Source organism: Anoplophora glabripennis, unplaced genomic scaffold (assembly GCF_000390285.2).
Source record: "Anoplophora glabripennis isolate ALB-LARVAE unplaced genomic scaffold, Agla_2.0 scaffold237, whole genome shotgun sequence".
Classification (NCBI taxonomy): domain Eukaryota; kingdom Metazoa; phylum Arthropoda; class Insecta; order Coleoptera; family Cerambycidae; genus Anoplophora; species Anoplophora glabripennis.
The window spans coordinates 236,093-262,606 of NW_019416676.1; the positions used below are offsets into that span (position 1 = coordinate 236,093).

The window sequence follows — 26,514 nt, forward strand, 5'->3', positions numbered from 1 at the left end:
AAACAATCAAAACAGAAACAGAATTAAACCGAGAATGATACGCACGAAATGAAATCGGAATATGATATGAATCCGGTTCTGTATGAAAGTGCGGTCCATAGATTCGCAGTCAAGTGCTTGCTCATTGTTTACATTATTGAAATACTCGTATAGGCAATTGGCATTACACCTGGTATGATATTAGAAGAGATGGTACAAGGGTAAAAAACGAACTTTCTTTGTAAGAGCCGATACCGTTGTAAGCAGACGAAATCAGATCAATTGTCCCGACCAACAATACCGAATAAAAAATGTTTATAAGATTGGTTTAACATTTAAGAGATTATGTGAATTTTGACCGCCGCGCGCCAGTGCGCTTGTGACGTAAAACACCCTGTATACTGCTATTTTAAAACTGAGGGCTCTTGTGGAAAGAAAGTCCTATACCTTGTTAATTTATTATTTGGAGACATTTCTCACAATTTGGAAGGTTACTAAAACCCATAGATAAACTTCTATCCGACTTTCATACGAAAACATTGTTTACTTTATTTACTTACTTATTTTCAGTAAAAAAATATATATAACACATAATAAATTTTCCTAGTCAGGTTTACACGCTGATGCGTTTCAGCCCATACCAAAAACCATCTTCAGCCGTCAAATTGAACATCCCTGTCCTTATCTTTAGAGGAATTGTGCTTTTTTCCACAGGTACCAACTCGAAATGCTGGAGAACATAAAAGATGATGATTTTGGTCTCCAGCAAAGCAAACCTAGAACCAATACAGTTGCGGGGACCCAAACCAAAGGGAAAGTAGGTGTAGGGTTTGATATTTCTTTTGTTTTCTTCGCTGAATCTGTCGGGGTCGAAACGTTCTGGATCTGGGAAATATTCTGGGTCGCGGTGTATGCCAAAGATGGGTAACCAAATTAAAGAGCCTTTTTCTAGATGCAACGACTTCTCGTCTGGTGTGGTTGGTTGTATGGTGTACGGTTTTGTACAAATTCTATCCGCGGTTATACCGATGGGCCACTTCCGTAGAGCTTCTGTAACAAAAGTTTTCAGTGGCACATAACACAGCTGTCATATTAAACAACAATTTTTTTATAAAAAACTCTATTAACCTGAAACGACCATATCCATGTACTTCATCTTGAGAAGACCTTCATATGTGAGTTTTCCTCCACACTCCTCTAGAGTAGATCGGATCTCCTCCCTCAACTTATCCTGCACGTCAGGATTGACAGTTAGTTCATAGGTCAGGAAACACATAAGGCCTGAAACACCATCGAAGCCAGCGAAGAAGAAGATCATGGCTTGGGCTGTGATGTCCATATCTGTTATTTCTTTGGGCAGTTTGGTAGGTTTGCCTGAAAGATACCAAAAATTATTAAAAAATGAATCTGCTTTATTCACAAAGTTAACTTCCTAGAAAATACTTGGAAGGCATTGCAGATGCAATAAAAAGTTATGTTGGGATGATGCCTAAGATCGTAGCGGTTTTGTTTCTCATGGTAAGAATGCATTGGAAACATATGTCAAAGATATTTTAATGTTACACCGTTGTTTTTATAATTTAGGCCTTACTACTGTTTAATTGAATTAAATGAAGTTGGTTTCCAGTAGGTTGTTATTCCACATTATTTCACGTGAAAAATGAGCTTGATATTCAAATGACTATCTATGACATCCTAGAAAAATTCTTTGAACCCAGAGATAGATACAGGGTGATTCGCAACTGAATGAATATAGAACAGGTGTGTGTGGAGGACACCAAAACAAGTTGATTTTTTAAATGATTTTTTTTTCTCATACCTACTGTTGCGGGGATATTGGTCTCAGAAAATGTCCTAAAAGAACCAAAGCAATATCCTAATACAGAACAACCAAATTTTGTAAATATATATTTATACGACTGCCTTGCAAATAGGGGTTTTGCGCACGGAAAACACGCTCTGAAAACGGTATTTTGCATACGCCGTGTGCTAAACATTTTGCACACGGTTGTGCCATCTTTGCACACGCGTCTCCTGATTGTGATTTTTGTTTGATGTTGTCACCCAAATTAAGCAATGTTTCAAGATGCCTGAGTTTCATAGCAACCGTCACGGCTCCTTTATTTTGTTGATTAGATACTTCAAAAATTGTTGAATTCCCGAAGTTTGGGTGTGAAAATGTGTGATTCTGAAGAGATTTTACAGAAAGCAAGCGAAATATGTTCGAAACTGCTGCCCACCAAATCCAGAAGAAGGTATGAAGCTGAGTTAAGCCGATTTATGGACTGGCGACTAGCCAAAAATGTCCAAACTTTCACAGAAAACGCAGTAATGGTGTATTTTGAAGAACTATCTAAGAAATATAGATCTTCGACGTTGTGGATGATTTTTTCGATGCTCAAGTCAACGTTAAGTGCCAATCACAACATAGATCTTGGAAGCTATAAAAAGTTGCAAGCGCTAATCAAACGAAAATCCGAAAACTACGTCCCAAAGAAGTCCCAAATCCTCACAGAAGATGATTTTTGCCGGTTTTTGACGAAAGCATCAGACGACAAATATTTACTTATCAAGGCGGTGGTGGCAGTTGGACTATCTGGGGCATGTCGAAGGGAGGAATTATGTTATCTCAAAATAGAAGACACCAAAGATTTCGGCAGTGCTATGCTGATTAAACTGAAGAATACAAAAACAAAGGTACCAAGGTGTTTTACAATTACAGGAAACCTTTACACTATCTTAAAAAAGTACTGTGCTCTTCGTCCTCCTAATCTGAAGACAGGCAGGTTTTTTTTAAACTATCAAAACGGAAAATGTTCAAGCCAAAACGTTGGCATCAACAAAATTGGAAACATGGCTAGGGAAATCGCCAAGTTTTTGATGCTAGAGAATCCAGAAAGTTACACGGGACATTGTTTTCGGCGTTCATCGGCCACAATTTTAGTCAATTCTGGCTCAAATCTGCTTGCCCTCAAACGCCATGGAGGGTGGAAATCCAGTACAGTTGCCGAAGGCTACGTTGATGACTGTTTGAGAAATAAAATGGAAGTTTCGAAAAAGATAGAGTCTTCAGTGTCTTCTGCTGCCACAGAACCAGAACAACGATCGTCTACTGGAATACAACAAGAAAACAACGACCGCACGCTGAAAAACTGCACTAAAAACACGACACCAAAAATATTCTCTATTACCGAAAACAAGGTGCACAATAATACTGCTTTTCCCAGCGTAACCTTGAAGGAATGTTCAAATGTTACCATAAATATTAAATATTAGTTTCTTTTGTTAATGCGTTAGCAATTTTCTTAATAAAAACGAGTTAAATTAAAAGTTGTATTTAATTTATTTTGTTAATGCGTTGGCAATTTTAGTAATAAAAACGATTTAAATTAAAATTTGATTTTTGTGGTCTCTGTTTGCAGTCGTATAAAAAGTATCGTAAAAAACTCGTTGGAAAATCTCTTTGCTCGCTCGACTTGTGGACCTCGCCTTCGGCTCGGTCCACCAATATGTCTCGCTCGTGTGCAAAGAGTTGTATTCAAACCTTGTTGTTTAATATACTATTATTTTATTGGCGTCTTTAGCTGGTAGAAACTTGAAGTGACCGGCAGCACCCCCTTTTGGGTGGTTCAGGGTTTGATGACCCTTAAAATTTTATGAATTTTCTCAACATTGACTTAATTTACAATTAAGGTTTACCAGTTTACTAGCAAATTCAATTTTCAACCGTCCATTTTCGAGAAAATTGCGATTTTGTGATAGGGGTCAGAACCGATTAAATCGAACAAAAATATGTGGTCACTTCAAGTTTCTTACTTGTATAAAAGTATTCTGCCTCTACCTAAGTCACTTTCCTGAGCAGTGGCGAATCCTGTGTCGATCACGTCGTTTTCTGCCTGCCTGTGGATTCCCTTTCTTGCTTCCATTAACAGATTGATCATGTCCGGTCGCACGATTCCTTTTTCTTCTCTTACTTTAACTGTATTACTCACAATTTCCACGAAGAAGTTAGTCACATCTTTAGAGAACATTTTTATCTTCAGTAGCTAGAAAACACGAAAACATAAAATATTTGCATGATACAACCTCTGATGTAAATTTTGAGGTGCCTGTTTGTAAAATCAGAAAAGGGATTGAAGTATGAGTTTTATTTTCCTACTTATCCTGTTTTGGTAACTGTTCATAAGCTCAGAATTATTATTTCTTTGTTGTACAAGGCAACAGAATGATTTAAGTAATGTATTATTTTACTTACATTATACACTTTCGGCATTAGGAAATATCCAAACATCTTCAGATTTCTCCGAAAGCTACGGAAATCTGTTGCCTTCTTTCCCATCATGTAGAAAGTATTCGTTGGTTGACCCAAGGAATCGACGTGAATCCCAAAAGCTGTGGTGGCTATCACGTCATTTGTGAAACGTGTGTAAGCATCTTTAAATTCTAACGTCATGGTACCCTCGTTCTTTTCCAGGAAGTGCTGGATGAAATTTTCGGCGCATTCCGACATTAGAACGAACATGGTCCTCATCTTGCTGCTGGTGAAAGACGGACTGAGGACTGTTCTCATGTCGTGCCATGATCTACCTAAAAAGGAAGTTTTAATTTATCTCGACCTTTATTCCTCATCATTGTGGAAAGTGGGTTTCATTTCTTTCATATTTAAGTCTGGTAACAAAAGCAGACAGAATGGCAGATCTACTGAACTCATTTTATTACTTTATATAAGTTACTTGTCTGGAGTAATGGAGAGGAAGGAGCAAATAGATACAATTTATAATGAGTTCTTTTGTCTTTTGACAAGGTAACTATAAATTTTTTATTCATAAGCTGTATGTGGTTTCTCAAACCTTTACTATCATGATTTGATTCATATATTCAATATAGACAACAGATAGTTCGTTATATATTCAGGAGTTCCACATGGTTGTCATCTGGTCCCATTTAGAGTTAACATATTTATTAACGATATAAGGTATTGCTTTAAGCATTGTAAATTCTCCAAAATTAGTTCTGTTTTTGATTGCCAGCCACAATATGCAGTCTGATGGGATGTCCCTTAACATAGAAAAAAGACCTTACAATAACTTTCATCATATCAAGAAATAAAATAAATAGTACATAATATAGGTAGATCAACTTCCGGAATCAGCTGCAGAAGTGAGAGATCTAGGTATTGCCTTGGACACCAACTTGAATTTCATCTTGCATGGTTACAAAATCACTTAAACTATTAGGATGATTTATTATGAGATCTATGATTTCATCCATCTGGGAAAAAATGGACTATAAATAATTGTTTATATTGTGGCTAGAGTGTATAAAATCAATAATTTACCTTTAAGAGAAAACAGGTTCTTGCCCCATAGGGGATCGGCATCTTCAGGGAAGAAAGATCTGTGGTCGGTAAAATGGTCGAAATCCTTTACAGTTATCTGTTTTATCAGTTCCGGATCTTTAATGACCAAAGTTGGGGACATGAACTGGTACATGCCTGAATATCTACAAAAACCTCAAAACTTTGAGCAATAGAATTTTTTAAATAATTTTATTTGTCTTAAAAATTTTCATCATTCTTTGTTTTCCACGATTCTGTGCAAAAAAAACAATAATTTTAGAACGTGAAACTAATAAGCTTTAGCTTTACGAAAATACGAAATAGTCATTCAATATTTTTCAAATTTTTGTGCACAGAAAATATGTAAATTGATGTAAAATTTTTTTCATTTTTTTCAAAATATTTTTTTTTTAATTTAAAAAATAGCGAAGGCAGTGTCACTATGGACTAGATTCTGAGAGATATGATTAATTAACTTTTTATTACTTTAGTAGTGGTAACATTTCCTTAAAAAACAGTAAAAAATGCAACAGCAAATATTTGTTTTTGATAACAAAAGCCTTATTTTCAATTCCAATTTTTTTTTGCCCTTCTGACTCCGTTTCCAGGCAATACAACATACAGAAATTAATATTTTGTTACTGTTTTTTCACTCACTTTTCTTGGATTAAAAATACACAGCCACACACAAAAAAAAAAGTTGGGTATACTTTTTATGCGACATATATTTTTCGTAGTAATTTGGCCTCCTGAACACGAATCTGGGGTCAGAATTGGCCCATCACGTCACAATTTTTTCCTAACCTCAAAAAACTTGTGAAAAATAGTGAAAATTGATGAAAATTTACTGGGAAAATTTGGAAAAAAATTTATTTCCACATCAAATAGTACATTTTTATGTAAAAGACTCTGCTGAATTCAAATCCACTGTCAGAATTGAGCTAGAACGTGTGGTTTTTTTTCTAACCTCAAAAAACCGAGCAGGAATCGCTATTTTCAAATTCTGAGCGGATTTTGACCAGATTTTGTATAAAGGGGTTTTTTGGGTCGCTGATTACGAATATGAATTCACATTGTAAAAATTCAAGATGGCTGATCCAATATGGCGGGTGTACTTTTTTGAAATCCACCGATTTCAGTAAAATTTGGCATCATAAGGATTGCTGGTTGATCTCACCTTCATTAATCACACATCTGGAGCCAGATTTTCATAAATCAAGGTAAAATTTGTAGGCAGAGTCATAATTTTAGGCCGAGTAGGCGGCATTTTTTCGGCAAAGTCACATTTTTAGATTGAAGGCATAAGCAGATGCAGTGATGTGCTGTGTGGCAGTAATGTGTCCTTTTCCTTGAACTTTAAAATTATTAAGAAATAAAAGCATCTAAATGCCATAGGAAAACTGCATAGTAGTTAAAAAAATCTGATTGGAAAACCATAAGCCCATGCACGACTAAATAAATGAAAGAATAAAGTAGAAACTTTTTTGTCTTGTCCCATGGAAACAAGCACATCACACTACACATCATTACATGTGTAGAGTCCTTAAGTCATTTTTTTAAGCGAAGTCACATTTTTAGACGGAGTGGAATCTTTTACCTTGATTTATGAAAATCTGGCTCCAGATGTGTGATTAATGAAGGTGAGATCAACCAGCAATCCTTATGATGCCAAATTTTACTGAAATCGGTGGATTTCAAAAAAGTACACCCGCCATATTGGATCAGCCATCTTGAATTTTTACAATGTGAATTCATATTCGTAATCAGCGACCCAAAAAACCCCTTTATACAAAATCTGGTCAAAATCCGCTCAGAATTTGAAAATAGCGATTCCTGCTCGGTTTTTTGAGGTTAGAAAAAAAACCACACGTTCTAGCTCAATTCTGACAGTGGATTTGAATTCAGCAGAGTCTTTTACATAAAAATGTACTATTTGATGTGGAAATAAATTTTTTTCCAAATTTTCCCAGTAAATTTTCATCAATTTTCACTATTTTTCACAAGTTTTTTGAGGTTAGGAAAAAATTGTGAAGTGATGGGCCAATTCTGACCCCAGATTCGTGTTCAGGAGGCCAAATTACTACGAAAAATATATGTCGCATAAAAAGTATACCCAACTATTATGTGTCCATAACTTAATACAGAAAGTATCGAATTCTCTCACCTGAGACCTGGATGCCGTTTGTAAACATATTCCACCATTTCAGCGATGCTCTGTTGCCTCAAAAGGGTCCTCCAATTGTCCCCAGCTATCCATACATGGTCTCCTTGTTTAACCCCTCTGTCTTTCCAATAATCGAAAGGTTTCACTATGAAATAGTAAAATAGGCACACCACAACAACCGTTATACATATCAACGTCAACATTCTGGTATAAATGTGTTGTTACCTATAACACGATCTTTAAATATATTTTTGTTAACCAAAAAAACACGCAATTTCTTGGAATAATAAATGCAATGAAGCGTACATCTCTACTAACATAGGAATAACAATTTTGAGAATATATCTTTTGGATTCAATCTTATCGGTTACTTAGTGTCGTATTTTGAAATGTTTGGCGACGCAATTGAATATTTAATACCTAGTTCTGAAGCGTCTTGGTTATTTTATTATGTATTTACTTAAAGAAAATAGTATGTAATTTAAGCCAATCAAATGTTAACTATATGTAATCGACGATGGGCCTTAAAAATAGCTGCCAGACTGCGCAGTTTCAGTCTGAGACAACAAATACATATTTATTATAAAATATCAGTAATTGTAGTTAATAAATAAATAGCCACTTTGTTTATTTTAAGAATTATATTAACTTGTGATTGAATTTGTGTATTTGTTTTAGAAGATAATAGTTTTTCACTTGCAAATATGTTAAATTATTATGTTCATAAAATCACATATTTTAAATAACAGCATAACAAAATGAATGTGTGGATAGACTATACTACCATACCTGTTAAGTGTATTTGAAGGTCAACTCTTGTTTTTTATGGTAATACAATTTTTGTCACCGGATTCTGAAAGAGAGAGAAATTTTACGTTCGGATATGTTGATTTATTTTTTAAGGTCATGTTCAATGTTATTTGAAGGTTAACTCTTGTTTTTTTTTATAGTAAAACAATTTCTGACCCGGGATTCTGAAATAGCCAGAAATTTTACGTTGCAGGAAGTGGTTGAGTTATTTTTTCATGTTCAAGGTCATTTGAAGATCAAGTTCTGCTTTAGAACTTCTCAGGTTGGTATCTGCTCAGTATAGTGAGATATCTCTATAGAAGTTGTTTGGGTCATTGGAGACCACTATCTGTTGACCTTGGATTTCACTTTGAAGGTCATATTCAAGCATATTTGAGGCTCAACTCTTGTTCTTTTATGGTAAAACAATTTTTGTCTCCAGATTCTGAAAGAGAGAGGAATTTTACGTTGGGATATGTTGATTTATTTTTTAAGGTCATGTTCAATATTATTTGAAGGTCAACTCTTGTTTTTTTTTATAGTAAAACAATTTCTGACCCCGGATTCTGAAATTGCCAGAAATTTTGGAAGACGTGGTTGAGTTATTTTTTCATGTTCAAGGTCATTTGAAGATCAAGTTCTGCTTTAGAATTTCTCAGGTTGGTATCTGTTCAGTATAGTGAGATATCTCTATAGAAGTTGTTTGGGTCATTGGAGACCACTATCTGTTGACCTTGGATTTGACTTTGAAGGTTATATTCAAGCATATTTGAGGGTCAACTCTTGTTTTTTATGGTAAAACAATTTTTGTCTCCGGATTCTGAAAGAGAGAGGAATTTTACGTTCGGACCTGTTGATTTATTTTTTACGATCATGTTCAATGTTATTTGAAGGTCAACTCTTGCTACTTTTTATAGTAAAACAATTTCTGACCCCGGATTCTGAAATAGCCAGAAATGTTGTTACGTTCGGAGAAGTGATGGGGTTATTTTTTCATTTTCAAGCTCAGTTGAAGATCAAATTCTGCTCCCGAACTTTTCAGGTCGGTATCTGGTCAAGATAGTGAGATATCGGGAAAATGATCTCTACAAAAGTTGTTTGGGTCATTGGAGACCACTATCCGTTGACCTTGGATTTAACCTTGAAGGTCATATTCAATGTCAACTCTTTAAGCTTTTTTTAAGGTAATACCTCTGTAACACAAGTTGTATTATGATCTATGCCACACATCCCTTTCCGGGCAGCTGTCTTCATATCCACCATATTCTGAGGTAGCGGGATTTGAAATATCTTCGCTGTGAAACCAGTTATGCTATGACCCAGCCTGAGAGTATGTAGGTTCAAATTCTCGTATAAGAAGTCTACCGTTGCCAATTGTTTGTCATTAGGATCATGAAAAACCAGATCTCATGGATACGAAAATTATTATTTCACCATCTTAAAGCCGATTATAGTGATTTTTATCGAAATGACCTTCAAGGTCACTAAGTGGTGATATCTGATAATACAACTTTTATAGAGGTCACTCTCTCGATATATCATTATCTTGGTGAGATACCAACCTGGGGCTCGGGGGAGAAGATTTGACAATCAAATGACCTTGAAAATGATGAAATAACTCAAGCACGTCTTCAAACGTAAAGTTTCTCGCTTTTTCGGGATTCGTGATCAGAAATCGTATCACCATAGAAAACCAAAAGTTGACCTTGACATGATCTTAAAAAATAAGTTCACCACGTAAAATACATCTCCCTTTTAAATTCCTGGTACAAAAATTGTATTACCATAAAAAACAAGAGTTGACCTTCAAATAACCTTGAACAAGAGCTAGCTTCGTAGATACCCCTAAAAACGTATGGGTATGATAGTCTAGTCTATCACACAAAACTAACCGGTATCTGACCACCATTGTCTGAAGAGGGTTCCGTCCGTAGCCTTAGGAGTAACAATATGAAGCGAAATGAAAATGAGGGTAAGTCTAGGGGTTTTGATAGCGGATCCATCTCCACAGAGCCTTGCTCGAGAACAGCAGGGGCAGGTCAAAGATTTCTAACTAAGGCTATGTAAATCTGTAATTGGCGGCAAGCAGATACATTGGACATGACATAAGAACCTCAAAATCCATCGTACGAGTCCTAAAAGCCTTTAAACCACTATAAACCGGAAATAGTTCAATTAAATGGTACCATTAAAATTAACAGAGTTAGGGTGGCTAGAAGTTAAGGGGTGATTTCAGAAATTTAAAAAAATCATAACAAGCAGAAAAATTAATGAATTTTTATAATTTTTTTTCAATCTACTCTAAAAAATTAAAACTTTCTCTTCAGGGAAATAAGATCTTTAAATTTTTAATAAAAAGTGTTCAAATTTTTAATCTTTAATTTTTATGATTTAACACTAAAACAATATTTTTCTATGCCATTCGATTGATTATTTAAAATAATGAAAAGATTCTTTCGAAATTTTGTTTTACGACAAAGATAAAAAATTTTAGAGGAGGTTGAAAAAAAATTGTAAAATTCATTCATAATTTTTCTGCTTGACGACTTTTAAATTTTATCCCTTAACTTCAAGCCACTCTAACTCTGTTAATTTTAATAGTACAAGAAAAAGTCTATAGACCATTTTTATGTACAATTTTATCTTCTACAACTTTTAAAAGAACTTTTTTTCTAGCTCTTACTCAACCCCTTTATTTTATCTTTTTTCACCTCTGGCCGGGATTTGAAAAAAAAATTACTGTCACTTATTGTTATTATATAACTCAAACTAACTTATATCAAAAATTCAGGCAAGTTGACCAAAATTGCTAGTTAAAGGCCCATTTAATTGGACTAGAATATATGACTTAAAGTTTCCATTTTAGATAGTGTTTTAATAATAATAATTGTTGATCAATTTCACGTGGTACAATTATCATAGATTATTTAGAAATTAAGGAAGGCAATGGCGAAAAGATAACAGAGAACTAGACGAAATATTAAAAATATTTTCAAGAATATAAATCATTTAGTAGAATTCATAATCTCTTGTGATTATGGAGTATATAATTAGACATTTTTAATGATAAACAATACTCATTTCTATGAATTCGATATCAACAATCTTTTAAGTATTATGAAATTCAAGGTCAGTTTTAAATATTTAACCTCTTCAGTCCCGAAAGTAAAACAAACCATTTTTTAAGTGAATATCTTTATTTATTAGATAATAAGTATCGGTATAACATAAATATAGTATAAAATAAATATTTTTTTCTTGCTAATAACAAAAAAATGACGTATCATATATGATACATTTGGCCCCAAAATAATGTGTTCCTATTTTGAATGAAAATTTTTAAAGCAATTTCTTTTTGCTGTGAAGCATAAATATACTTTACAAAATGAACATTTACAATATGTAAGATTTTTACATCCAGGCATTCTACATCTGGAGCGCGAGTGCGAATCCGAATCCATTTCTGGTAAATGGACAGCTCCGTCAATCCTTATGTTTCTGTGGGGAAGTGGAACAAAAGGTTTCCTATCTTGTTGATGAGGATCGATATTTTCTTCATCTTCATTATGAAGGGGTTGAGGATGCAGCAATTCTAAAGCGATTTTCATTTTAAAATCGTAGTAAGACATAATGTCTTTTTTCAATATACCATTGCTTTTTGCAACACCTCTATACTCCAACCAAGCTGCCGCAATGGAAAAATCAATAAAATGGTGAATTGTCCATTTTCTGGTTCGTACTCGCATCGCATATTTTGCAATTGTACGATCCAGAAGATCGACACCTCCCATATATTCGTTGTATAATTTTACAACTGCTGGTCTATCTATATATATGTATTTTTTGTCTGATTTAGACCATCTTCTGCATTCATTTGGAGGTGTGTATCCACATTCAGTTGATGCAAGGAAAATTGCTTTATTATCAAACCATTTTGTTATCATGATTTTGTTGTCGTCAGATATCAACTGGTCGTGACTGCCTCTACCTTTTTTTTTCAGTACACCGTCAGCAATAAAATTTGCATTTTTAGGGACCCTACTTTTCATTAGCGTGCCTGTAGCTATTATAGAATGTTCTTCAAGAATTCTAAACAATGCTATTGATGTGAAGTATCTATCTACGAAAATTGAAGAGTTTGACTGTAAAGATTGCGACAACTTCAACACAACTTTACCACCTATGTCTAAGTTTTGAGGAGTTTTATATGACGAAGAAAGATCTGTGTCTTTTCCGGCATATAACAGAAAATCTAATGGCACTCCATCAGTTCGGGTCATTACAAAGTTTTTGAGACCCCATGGGGAAGGCTTGCCACGAATATACTGTTTCATTTTTACAGTACCTTGAAATGGTATCATCTGTTCGTCAATGCTAATATACTTTGGCCTTGGAGTAGAAATACAAGTTTGACGAATCTTGATCAATAAAGGGCGAATTTTCCAATATTTATCTTTCTTCTCGTCATCTGTAACAGCATAATCATCCACAATTTTTAAGTTAGTTCTTAACTTGAAGAACCTATCTCTAGTCATTTTATCAGCTATTATGCTATATCTAGTTTCTCGCTCCCAAAACATACGGGTTCGTGGAAATCTCAACAAGCAAGTTATAATACTTATACCCCAGAAAGTTTTAATTTCCTTTTTATCAGTATTCAAAGAAACTCCTTTTGTTTGCACATGTTTCATATTGGAATACAAAGCCATATTTATGAAAACGTCATCATCGATATATTTACGGAAATAATCAAATGGCTCTAATAAATTATTTGAATCTAATTGAGGATTTTCGTCAGTTGATTCTCGAAAGTTATCGCTTCTAACCCATGTAGTACCTGACGTCGTTGGTCGACTTTGAAAGCGGGCACCGGGAAACAGTTGAGCAAGTGGCACGTCATCATCAGAGTCTTCTGACAAAGACAAGTTTTCATCAGGGTGTGTATCTGGTTCCCATCCATCATCAGATTCATCTGGCAAATTGATATCTAAGTCAGAATCACTGGCATACAACAACTCTTCTAGTTGTTGATGAGACAATCCTGAAATATAAATTATTCTTCCTTAACTAATTGCAACGTTATAGTCCCAATGTATACTATTTGATACATAACAAAAAACTGCACTTATAGGCAACCATGTTGTAGAGTCCTAATGTATATTACTTGATGCGTGAAATAAAAGTATGTGTACAAGGTAAACATAATTTTTTTTATATAAAATTTGCCACTTGGCATATAAAAATAAGTGTACATTATATTTATTTCTTATAAGATAAATTATATCCCAATAAAACCACTGACTTACCTTTATTTGAAGATAGAATTCTATTTCTGGAGGTAGTCGCCATGTTTGCAATGCTCTAAATGTCAACTACTGAGATGAGTGTCACTGTTTCCACATAGATGGCGTTGTTTACAATGTATATTATATGATATAGTAGGTCTGAACATAAAATTAGTGATTTTTTTTATAAAAGAAAAATGTTACCTAACGTATCAAATGTGATACGGGGGGACTGAAGAGGTTAACAAAGGATCCTAATTTATGCCTTTGGTTAGCGGTTGTTTTGTATTTATATTTGGGTAGTTAGAGCAACGATCGTGGGTTTCTCTGCCATGCTCTTTCCCCGCAGGAGCTCTAGGTGAGCCTGGCACTCTCCTTTTATGTTTAATGGTTGTTAATGTTTTTGTTGTTCTTTCTATTTGTCACATGTTTAATTTGAATTGTATACAGTGTTCAACCGTGCTTTTGGAGCTGGATCCACGATGGTTGTTCTCAGAGAAAGTTGACGACGTCCGAAGTGATGGGTGACAATGCAAGACTGAATCGATTCTTCCTATTTTCACAGAATTTGAAACACTATGGAATGGACGATTTAAATTTGTACGACAGAAGAGATTTCTGTTCGCCTTTCCCTTGCTTGGTTTCATGAAATAACCATTATGACAAAGCGTTCCCAACGCTGTCACTGTTCTTATGTTAACAACGATGCTGTTGACTGATTGATTTGATAAATATATTGTTCTCAATATCAGTAGAAGGCACTAATTACATCTTACTTGAGGAGTAAATATGTATAATCAAAACTTTTGGGACACACATCTACAATTTAGACACAAAATAATGAAAACTTATTTTAAAACAATATTTCAAATAGTGTTGGAATGCAAGTCGAAAGAAGTTTGTAGTTTCTTAACATCGAAACATCTACAGTCTTTTGTGGCAGTTGACAATGATTGAACAATTGTCGAGCTGGTGATTACATTGTACCGACAATTTCATGTTATCCACAGACATATCACACTTTTCTGCAAAAGCAACTATAGATTAAGTCCTCTAGCCGGTATTTACATTTGAGGTGATTTAAAGTTATGGACCTGTAACGTTCATATTCTAAGAGAAAGAGGGATAGAGAGAGAGAATGGAAGCCAAAGCTCTACAGAGAAGCAAGAGAAATCCAGAAGAATAGAAATAATTTCGATCGAGAAGGTCCAAATTCCATGCAGTTCCAGTTCTTCTTCCAAGTATTCTACCAAGGTGTTGACGATCCCTTGTTTCTTGGCCGTATAGTAATGAGAACTACTTAGAATTTGGAAGCGACGAAAAAATCAAATACAGGCCAATTATTTCAAACCAAGTACCGGAACACCGCGGACCTGTACAAACAACAAACATAAATAACGGCCAGATGACTTAATCTCCAGTTTCAGTGTTTCTTCTGAAGAGAGCTAACTACTCTGTGTACTAATACTCATATGTACTTAATTATAAGAATGCTAATTTTCCAGCTCTTTACGAAGAATTATTGTCAACTGATTGGTCTTGTATTTCTTCTGTCCCTAATATAAATGATGCTGTAGAGATGTTTTATGATATCCTTAAGGAAATTTTGTCCAGACATGTCCCACCAAGAAAAAACGTTGTTTTTAACAGGCAATTCCCTAAGTGGTTCACTAAGGAAGTAATCGCGGAATGGAAGCTAAAAAATAAAGCTTATAAAAAATATAAATCTACTAACCTTCTGGAAGATTATGACGAGTTTAAAAGAATAAGATCATCCNAAGACATTAAAATTTATTTAATATCCATTTTGTTTAATAATAGTAATCGTATTTTACCAGTTTCTCTTAATCTTTGATCAATACGTTCGAAAGTTTTGCGATCCGGAATCCTTCTATTAGGATAAGAATGCTGATAAAATCTTCTTGCTGCCGAAGCATTACAAAGAGCCCGCCCGTACATTAAATGCATATCAGCATATTCTTCATTGGAATACTCCATATTTTATAACAAATTATGAGTTATGAGATGAGTCTTAGATTTAAAACTACGTATTTGACAAGTTTGACAATTTAATTGCCTTTGGCATACTCTGACATGTCAAAGCCAACCACGATTAAATCTGTGTTTCAATTAAATAAAATGTCTCAAATTAAATGGTACCTTCCTCTTTAAACGGGTTTATCTCAAAATATATCTATTTTATGGATATTCAACAAGTATACCTTTTTTACGTAAAATACCATAAATTTTTATAAAATGATGGAAAATTTGGGGTATAGTGGAATAAAAATTTTTTTTCTAGAAATTTTGGTGGGGGGTGCTTTGCCCCCGGGCCCCCATAATTATTATCGAGGATTTCATTTTATCATCCAAAGCAGCTTCAAAAATTATAGCTCCAGCCAAAAAATTTTCCAAATTTATTGAAAAATACAAAAGTTACAGTAAAAAAACCATTTTTGATTCTCAACTTCAAGAGCTAATAACTCCACAGTGTGAGCCCGGAGGAAAAAATTTTATATGAACTTGTGACATTATTTTCTCATTATCTATCCATATCCGAGAGATTGCCCACCATTTCCGGGACACCCTGTATACGACTTTTAAATGAAATATGGAAGTAGAAATTTTGGAAAATTCTTTTGAAACGACACGAACTAAATCGGCGTTTCCGAAAAAATTTTTGGAAAATATGTTTAACATGTAACAATGAATGACTACATGTGTAAAATTTTAAAGATGTCTTTTCGTCATCAAGAAAAAATTTGTTACGATCATATTAAGAACTCATATAGAGAGTATCGTTTGTGATTATTTATTAGTGACATTTTCAGTACTATTTTTATTTAATTAGTTCTGCCACGTTGAAAAGATGGTAAAGATTTAAATAATTGCTCTTTGTTACCTAGAAATATACATATCTAAATCAGATATTATAACATTTATGGAAGAAACTGCGCAAAAATTACCATTAAATATAGATAATTAGTATACAATTATATCTAAAACAGAAAGCAGCGCCCACCGAGTATGCTCGTTTGCATCCCGGGTTTCCAATTCCATCTCGAGCTGCATATTACGACATGGAGCGACGCTTTAGAGAAACAAAACCTATTGGAAGACAGAAACGAAGAATTATTCCAAATGAAGGATTAGAACTATATTTTCAAGGTAAGCAAATATTCATTCGTGGTTTACCATGGTAAAATCAAATATTAAATTATTGTAAAAAGGCAACACGAGTCCACAGTAAATACTTCAAGACAGTTAGAAATAAGCCAAAGTAAAATTATTAGAACGTTACATAAATATAAATACCGCCCCCATAAAACTACGCCGGTCCAAAAACTCACCCAAAATCAAAAAAATTATCGATTAGAGTACTACAGAGAAATGCTGTGCTTGAAAAATGGCGATCTAAACTTTTTGAAAAGATTTCATGGACTGATCAAGCGACTACAAAAGCTGGTATTTATATTAATTCTGTTAAAATTAAGACTTGTTAAAATTAAACATTTTTATTATCATAAAATAAACAGATAACTTCAAATTTTTCGTCCTCACTAAACATTATTTCTTTGTTAAAATAGCAGTTAGTTATAGGGAATAAATCAATGATGATAAATAAACTTCTGCCAAAGTAATTTGTTTGTTCCGTGTGCCTCGTCCATAATCACTGCGATCCGTCAGACATAAAGAGTGACCGCAAAAATCCCCCGTTTTTCACAATTCGCAGAGAATTAAAGAAAATAGATAAAAATATGTTTTTGGTCTCAAATTACTCGTCGTAAAAAATTAAGATGAGCATAGCTTTTAAATTTTCAAAAATCGTCCCTATTTAGGTGTTGAAAAGACGCCCAAAATGAAGAATTGAATATTACCAATAAATATAAAAACTATTAGCATGTGAATTTTTCTATCGAATGATTTTTGATACTAAGAAAGATTTATTCTCACGACTGATATAAGCATGTTGAATTAGAAAATCTTCTCTTAAGCGCGTTCAGGGGGTGGTCAATCATCCCCAAAAATAGAGAATATTAGAAATAATTGTAAAAATTAAAAAAAATATATATTAAGATAATTCACATGCTAATAGTTTTTATATCAATTGGTAATATTCAAAATTTTTGGCATTTTTTCAACCCCTAAGAAGGGGTGATTTTTAAAATTTTCAAAATACTAAAAGCTATGCTCATTTCAGTTTTTTACGACAAGTAATTTGCGACCAAAAACACATTTTTATGTATTTTTTTTTAATTCTCTGAATTGTGAAAAAACGGGCGAAAATCACTGTTTTTTTTTGCGGTCACTCTTTCCCTTCTGTTTTTTCAAAAATAGTTTTAAATTGAAATATGTCAAAAAGTCCTGAATCAAACAGTAACATATTACATATTTTAGAAAAGAGAAAAGTTTAACGAAACTAATTATGCACTAATATACAGTGTGTTCCATTAAATTTGTTTTTTCTTTAATTTAGTGATTTCCATTATTCAATTGTTTTTTCTAATACTGTATTATAAAAATTCAGAAAAAAACTAAAACTTTTGTATTACAAACTTTTTGTAATTTCAATGTAAACTCACAATAATTTGTCAGATTATAGTGACTAACCCTGTACATGATATAGGAGTGTAATAATTATTCCCATAATACACGCCACACGGTAATGTCAGTTTTATAAGCCGGCTAAGTAATACTGCAACACATAGCGCACGTGCACAAGATGCACAAGGTCAGCTTACATTTATGGTTAATTTTCTTAATCAATTTTCTTGAAATCAGAAGCATTCAGGCCATCAGTTGCTGAAAAAAGTTGCTCATCTTCGTACCCTTTATCACCCTTTTCAAGGATTCAAATATTGTCATGTCACATCAGATTTTTTTGGGTTATTCAATCGACATGAGTAGAAGCTTTTATTCACGTAAATAACACTACAGTAAAGAAAACTAAAAGAGGTCGTGTTTATTTTGCCAAACGGCGATATAAGTATTTCAAATAATTCCTAAATTTTTTATGGTTGTTTACAACAAAACAAAAACATTATTTCATTTGATGTTAAGACACTGAGTTCTGAGGACGAAAACAGACAGTTTTTCGAAACGTTAACTATCAGTGAGAGGTTTTTAGGCAAAAATAAAATTATAAAATAGCACAAAGGGTTATTTAATTTCTAGCCAATTTCAACATCATCGAGCTGTAGAAATATTAAAAAGAAAGAAATCTATTTAAAAAATATGTATTAAAAAAAATTAAAAAAAAAAAATTAGACTGCAACTTGTTCGTTCTCAGTTTTTTTTGAAACCAAGCCAGAACCCTCCTTCAGCGTTCATAGTGAAATTCTTCTTGGAAATCTTCACGGGAATAACAGTTTTCTGAATAGGCACCAGTTCGAAGTGCAGCAAGGCGTGGAAGATCACGGCTTTGGTCATCAACAAAGCGAACCTAGAACCAATACAGTTACGCGGACCCAAACCAAAGGGAAAGTAGGTGTAGGGTTTGATGTCACTCTTATTTTCGTCACTGAATCTCTCTGGGTCAAACCGGTCTGGATTGGGGTAATAGTTTGGATCGTGATGTATGGCGTAGATCGGAAACCAGATAGGGTCGTTTACTTTCAGATGCACCGGAGTCTCTCCTGGCAAGACAGGTTCGATGATGTAAGGCTTGGTGCATACTCTGTCCACTGCTGGGTTGATGGGATATTTCCTCAGGGTTTCTAAAAGATTAATTTGTTGAGAGGTATAAGAAGTATTAGAAGTTTGACTGCGTTTAACAAATTAGTCAAAAATGACTCTAGGTACCTTAAATGGGGTTATTTAGTAAATTTTCAAAAACGTGACCAAATTACAGAGCCGTACTTCAATTTAGGCCTAACAAAGCTATTAAATAATACTCGTAATGTAGATATGTTTTTAAAATCTCTGCTGTTACGTAGTATGAACCCCAGATTCTTGTACGCTTTTTTTATATTATCATTCTGCATACCCATGTCTACTAATAATTTTTCCATGTTTTCAAGTTTTGTGATCTAATTCTACTGGAGTATAGGTATATCCCACAGATTAGATGAAAAAGAGTTCTTCTTTAGTCTTTTAATAACCAAGACCTCAGAAGCTATAACGCGAGCTATATCATTTAAATACCAACCTGATATGACCATGTCCAAGTACTTCATCTGCAGAAGAGCCTCGTAGGTTAACTTCCCTTTGCACGCCTTCCACGTGGAGTGAACCTCCTTTCTAAGCCTTTTTTGTATATCTTGGTTCACAGTCAATTCGTAGGCAGCGAAGCACATCGCTGATGACACACTGTCAAAACCAGCGGTGAAGAAGATCAAGGCTTGGGCGGTTATTTCCTCGTTTGTTAGAGCTCTGTGCAGTTTTTCTTTTACTAAAAAAAACTTTCTTCACTCTATGTTTTGCAAAACAAATGAATTACCTAGGCCGCTCGGAGACTCTTCAGCTGTAGCAAATCCCGTGTCGACGTCGTTAGTTTCCTCTTCTTTGCGGATTCCTTTACGTGTTTCTAATAAGAGGTGTATCATGTCTGGTCTTACAACTCCTTTTTCTTCTCTCACTTTGATGGTTTCGTCTATCAGACCCCTGAAGAATGTGGATACGTCGTCCGTAATCAGTTGTATTTTCAGTACCTGAAATATTTCAATACATACGTAAAAGTATGTATAAATGTCGTCATAGGGTGAGACTTAAAAGAACTGTATGAAAATTATTGATGAGTGGTACCATCAGATACATGCTGTCTCAAACTCGATAGTATGGATCTACTGTGAGGATACAAAAAATTTGAATGAGATTTGGGATTTTTACATTTAAATCGTAATTAAGTATCTAACAAAATATTGAAAAAAAAGTTTACTTTGCCTTAATATGTAAAAAAATAACTTTTTAAATGAACGATAGCTTCAATTATTTATTTAATAATAGTAAAATAATTCCGAAATTGAAATTTTAATTAATATTTCGTTTAACAATAGTTTTTGTGACATTTTTGTAAATTAAACAAAAGTAAGTATAAAGGATACATTTTTTCTGGGGATCAGGGCTATTCTACGAATTCGTAAATATGCCCATTGTTATTTTTTCGTCGAGCTACCCCAGTTTAAAAAAAAAAAAAGTTTCTACGATGAATAGAAGCCGAGATATTGCAAAATTTACAGCGCGCACTTATTTGAACTTTGCATTTAACTTTTCTCGCCCGCGGGATCGCTTGGACGAGCTTCCCCCACCACTACGCCGCCGGCCGCCGGACAGTTTACTTAGCGAGTCGTGAGTCGTTAATTTTCCACATTTTTCAATGCAATTCACGGGAAATCATAGTTTACGTCGTAAACTTTATTTTGCGAAATATTCAAGTTTTAATATTTATAAACGATTGCGCTACGATTTAAAAAAAAATCTTATCTTGGCTCCTGTCGGTCGTAGGGGGTACTTTTTTTATTTTAAAACTGTATTTTTTTGCCAGCTATCCATTGCATCTATTTTCGGTGAAATAGCATAAATAGCAACAATGGTATTCAAATTGTTTATAAGCGAAAAACGCACGGTTTCTTAATGCACAATTTGAGAATGTTAATGTCAAAAAAACCGTGATATTTTTTAATAGGTCGCTTAATTGCGTCTTTAAGATTACAATGACGCTTTCAGAATCATGTTTGATTGAAAATTAACGTTTGTACAGAGGCTTAAAGTTCATAACTTTTGGAGCCTCCGCTATAAACAAATAGAATTGTGCGAAAACTATTGCACCTACAGCGCCCACTTTTGGCACACTTTTATAGTATGACAAAACCCTCAAATTGTCATAGGTTTTATAAAATTTTAACAACAAATCCGATAGTTATTGATGCTTTTCCCTGCAAAGTGAAAAAACTGTTTTCCTCACTTATTTGTTTAAATAAAAAAGTTAGCTAAAGAAAGTGATTCACGAGACGAGAGATGTCTTGTATTATGTTCCTTTAGACAATTTTACAATAATCTGGTGAATAGGACTTTTTTCGAGTTTCTCTTTTATTTTCGCTAATTTTCCTGGTGTAATTCTCCAAAAGTGCTGGAAGTTCCTCTTGTATGAAATTTAGGTAACTCACGCTGTTCAATGTATGTCCATAGAAATAAGGCCCAATTTACTACAAAATGACCTTGGTTTTGGAGTGGATTTACAATGTGGATATTGTCAATGGACCAGTAATGTTTGTTGCACCTGTTTGGCAGACTGTTACTGACAAACCGGCTTTCTTCCGTCGAAAGAACGTGTCGAAAAAGGTTTTGAACAACAGTTTCTACATTTAATACAATTTGAGGGATAAAATTAAGTCTGTTTTCAATGTAACGTTCAGGCAAATACGCCAAATTGTGAATATTGTAGTCAGGATACCCATTGGTCTTTAAAATTCGTTGAACGGATGATTTATCCAAATTCAATTCCCGGCTATCCTGCCGAATAGAATTACGTGGATTTCGTTCGAAATACTGTAACAGTCTAGCTGTATTAACATTGTTTCTTACCCTTCGGTCAATTATTTGATTTTTCCGAACAGAAAATGCGTATTCATTCTTCAAACAAATGTAAATTTAAACTCAATCTAACATTTTTACTTCTAAATCTCTGTGTCTAAAGATACTTGATCATTAAACTTATTAGAAATCATCTGCCTAAAGGCCATTTATGAAGATTAAACATAGTAGGGGGCCAATATTAGATCCCCCCTGAAAATTGTTTTCATATGTCCCATTACATTCTTTAACTTACTTTCTTGATGTATGGTACTATAAGGTACAAGAGGAATTTTATATTCTTCCAAATATCGCTAAAATCTGTAGCCTTCTGCCCCATCAAGTAAAACTCGTTCTTAGGATTTTCCAAAGAATTGACTTTTATCCCACAGGCTGTGGTCGCGACTACGTCGCTGGAAAAGCGAGTGAAAGCATTCTTCATTTCAACTTCTACAACATTCTCGTCTTTTTTCAGGAAATGCTCAGCCAAATTTTCAGCACTTTCGTTTATCAGGTTGAACATGAATCGCATTTTGCTGCTCGTGAAGCAAGGGCTTAAGAGAGCCCTCATCTCTCGCCATTCCCGACCTAAAAAGGAACGATGACACAATTTGATGAATGGTAAATATCTGGTAAATACTGTTTTCTCCATGATCTCAATGAAAAGCTAGGAATGTTTACAAAGAACAAAAGTAAGACAGTGAACTCTCGAAGAAGGCAATGCTTTGATGTTTAAGGACTTACCATGGAGGGCGACCAAACTCTTTGAGAACAATGGGTCAGAGTCTGTTGGTAGGAAGCTGATGTGATCAGTGAAATGATCGAAATCCTTGATAGCCACCTGTTTTAATAGCTCTGGGTCTCTTAGCACCAATAACGGAAAGTGGAAGTGGTACATTCCAGTATATCTAAAATAAATACTTCAATCAAAATTGTTCTCTGCGACACCATAAAGGAGGTAAGTATTATTTACCAGTCGAGGAGGATTTTGCGCCTGAGCGGAGTAAGGGCTGGCAATAGAGTCTAAGACTGGTAAATTATACTTAACTGCTGCATGGTGTATAACATTTTATCTGCTCCCACAGTTGTTTATGGTTCATGAAATAAAGATTAGGTTTTATTTTTTTACATTTCTTAATCTATTCATTTTGACATTATTCGAAATCTTGCAAGGTCACCTTGGTTGCTTCGATTTTGTCGTTTCTAAGGTGTTTAAAAATAAATCTACATAAAAGTTGCAATTTTACTGATTTTGAATTATTATTTCTAAATGAGTGGTTTTCAAATAGAAAGTGTAGCAAATGCTACACTTGCAACTTGCAGTCGGCAAGAACACCCTTTTTACGATTCATAATAAAATTGCACAGTTTTTGAAACTAGAACATCCTGAAACATATACAGGCCGTTCATTCTGAAGAACACCGGCAACGTTACTGGTTAATACAGTAGTTGAAGTATTATCAATCAAGAGACGTGGTGGGTGGAAATCAGCCACAATTGCAGAAAGTTATGTTGCTGACAGTTGAAGTAACAAAACTGAAATAGCCAACAGGATTCTTTACAATTACACAACTCCTCCCGTTGTCCATAGCAACATCTACTTCTACGGCAAAATCCACTTACCTTCTTAAAAACAATGTGTTAATAGTCTATTTACTATAGTCGGATCAGATAAAATGTAATATATTGGATTAAATTACTCAAGAATATTACTTCGAGCAAACACAACACAGCCAAAATAGAATGTAAGTGCATTCTCACTTATCAACTAAAATGATAACTTTTAGTCTGGATTAGCTCTTGGATTTTTTGAGTTTCCAGTATATACAAAGATAGTAAACCTTTTTATTGCGGATTTATGTTCTTACCTGTTTCCAGCACCCTGATTGTAAACACTTTGAACCAAATCTGTCCAGGTTCTAGTGTGTATTAAGGCTCCCAAAGAGTGGCCGAATAAAAACATAGGTTTCCCTTGGGTAATGCCACGATCTTTGAAGTAGTTCTGTCGTTTAACTATGTAGAAGTAGATGAAGACTAACACCGTAATCACTCCAAGAACTAGTATTATCAACATGGTGCTGATTTTTAGCAACTGGTATTAAAAAATTGGCTGTGCGAAGAAAAATCTAAAATAAATATAAAAATTTCAGTACCTTTCTATCAGTATTACACCAAATTCCGCATTGTTGCACTGTACTTCTAGGCAATTTGTCAACTAATTGTCAACAGTTGAGATTTATTGCTCAGTCGTCTGTTTTAACTTTCCGCAATGCGTCCATATCTACTGTACGTAGTGACAATAGAATAGTTCAAAAAATAAGAAAAATGATTTTAAAAAATATTTGACATCAATCAGATTAGTATACTTATTATTTATTATGGGCATTTTTTAAAACAGCAAAAAATAATTATTTTAAAACATAAATTAATTAACATTTAATAACTCATACAAAACAATTTATTTCGTCCATATTGGCCTTAAAAAGTTATGGTGACTTTAAAATAACACGTCGATAGGTCATACAAAAGCAATATGTTTCGATTAAATTATTTTCCATGGTAGTTTCCATCTCTAAAAGAGTATTACTAGAGCTACGGAAAAATCTTAACTGGAATATAGTAAATTTGTTTGATCAGTAATTTTATTTCCTTCATATTGGCAATTAAATTTCGGTAAAATTAAAAATTATTAACAACAAACAATAAGATCAAGATTACATTAAAAAAACACAACGACTGATGTTTGGTGTAACTTTTTACGAGATTTTATTCAACCAATCAGCGATCGCTTTACCTTGAACGTAACAGTTTGTTATTGTTCATTATAAACGAGTCAAGATTTAGGGATATTTCGTTATCAGTACCACTCGCGCAGTGTTGGTTGCCTAAGCTCAACAATCACATGGCTTGTAGTCATTTATAAAGGCCCTGTATTTAGGTCCTACTATTTTTATTTTTATCTTGCTACATTTAGAACACAAAATACCCATGTTTCACATCCATTTATAAATAAGAATTTCATATAATTCATATAAAAAACTTATTAATCTATTCGATAATACACCTATTATAATAAATAGTTTGGTACTTACCTCAAATTAAAGCTAACTCTTGCACGAATCTCGAACTTATAAATAAGTATAAATGTATTTTTATCTAAATACACATATTTTTATCTTTCATTACTCTTGACGGGACTACGCCTCAACCACGCACATATTGAATAATTTTAAAACAGACAACATATTTGAGACAGTGATATGTCTGGTCATATATTTTGTTGTTATTCCATGCGCATAATTGGGGCTTATACAGGGTGAGCCAAGCTTTATCGGTGGAGGTACAGAGTGAACTGAGTTTTTGAGGGTTTATTAAACCGGAAATAAATTGTATTTTTTAAATGGATATATTTTTGAGAAGAATTTAATCGATTTCGACCACTCAGAGTTTAAAAAATGTTTACTACTTTTTCATTTAGGTCTGTAGACATTAATTTTCCGCCGTTATTTTAACTCGCCCAGTACCATGAAGTTTATTTCCTAAATAAAGGTTTATTTACTTTTTTTGATAGATATTTCTTATGTTTTTGAATACAGGTCACCATAAAAATTAAACGAAACACATTGTACAGGGCATAGTGAGCTTTTGCAATATAAAAAATAGGCTGTAAAAATGAACGAGGATGGAATATTGAAGAACTAACACAAATGTCTTGCTTCACCATAACACAAATGCTTCATCTTAACACAAATATTGTATTGCCATAAATTAAAAAATAAATCCATCCATAAAATCCATAAATCCATAAATTAAAACGATATTCTTCAACTTGAGTTGCTATACACGTACGTCATTTTGACACTTGAAAAACTAATGTAAACACTAGCGAATGACGCTAGAAACTACAGTAGCTCAGCGATGTAAGAGTTGAAAATAATACAACTTCAATAATTTTTTTTCTCGCAAACTATAAGAATTTTACAAAAAAATGTTTAACGATATTGATTCCGTTTTTCATGAAGTATATATTCCCAATTTTTTTAGGATAATTCACCCTATATAAACAGATATTTGATGCAAAGGAACCTTAGGAATTTTCTACTACAATTTTAGAATATTTACCTTTTCATTGTTGTACCTTCGAAATAGAGTAAAAAAAATACATTTTAGTGTATCATTATTAAATTGTTTTTCATAATGCTGATCCGTATTAAAGGCGTTTATCTCTCAATCATATTACACTTATCTACGTATTAAAATGATATATTTTTATAACCTCTGCAATAATATCGGAGAACAAACATATTTCAAGGTTGGCAATAGAGGTTTTGCCCCAAAATGGGGGATGATTGCTGTACTTTATTAATCTGACATTATTAACCATTTACTAGTTATTAAAGATGCCTACGAAACAAGTAATAATAATTACAAGATGACTAATTTGAGCC

General features: G+C 33.7%; 1 protein-coding gene across 1 annotated transcript; it reads right to left on the minus strand.

Annotated features, from left to right (window-relative positions):
* Window positions 1–237: 237 nt before the first annotated feature.
* LOC108904010 lies at window positions 238–25,320 on the minus strand. The gene is made up of 14 exons (XM_018706376.2): window positions 25,159–25,320; window positions 23,935–24,192; window positions 22,811–22,974; window positions 22,323–22,654; window positions 19,995–20,205; window positions 19,704–19,946; window positions 18,850–19,272; window positions 13,108–13,311; window positions 7,482–7,701; window positions 5,318–5,481; window positions 4,235–4,566; window positions 3,821–4,025; window positions 1,108–1,353; window positions 238–1,029 (listed from the first exon to the last, which is right to left on the minus strand). The coding sequence occupies exons 2-14, from the start codon at window positions 24,138–24,140 to the stop codon at window positions 593–595; spliced, it is 3,387 nt and encodes a 1,128-aa protein (XP_018561892.2). The 5' UTR covers window positions 24,141–24,192; window positions 25,159–25,320; the 3' UTR covers window positions 238–592.
* Between the last annotated feature and the right edge of the window lie 1,194 nt (window positions 25,321–26,514).

What these genes read in the sequence shown, in the direction of transcription:
- LOC108904010 (XM_018706376.2), bottom strand. Translation starts at nt 24,140, where the DNA reads ATGTTGATAATACTAGTTCTTGGAGTGATTACGGTGTTAGTCTTCATC. An exon ending in TAGTACCATACATCAAGAAA is followed by an intron (nt 20,206 to 22,322) that starts GTAAGTTAAAGA and finishes GAAATATTTCAG; the next exon opens with GTACTGAAAATACAACTGAT. An exon ending in GAACCTGTTTTCTCTTAAAG is followed by an intron (nt 4,567 to 5,317) that starts GTAAATTATTGA and finishes CTTCCTTTTTAG; the next exon opens with GTAGATCATGGCACGACATG.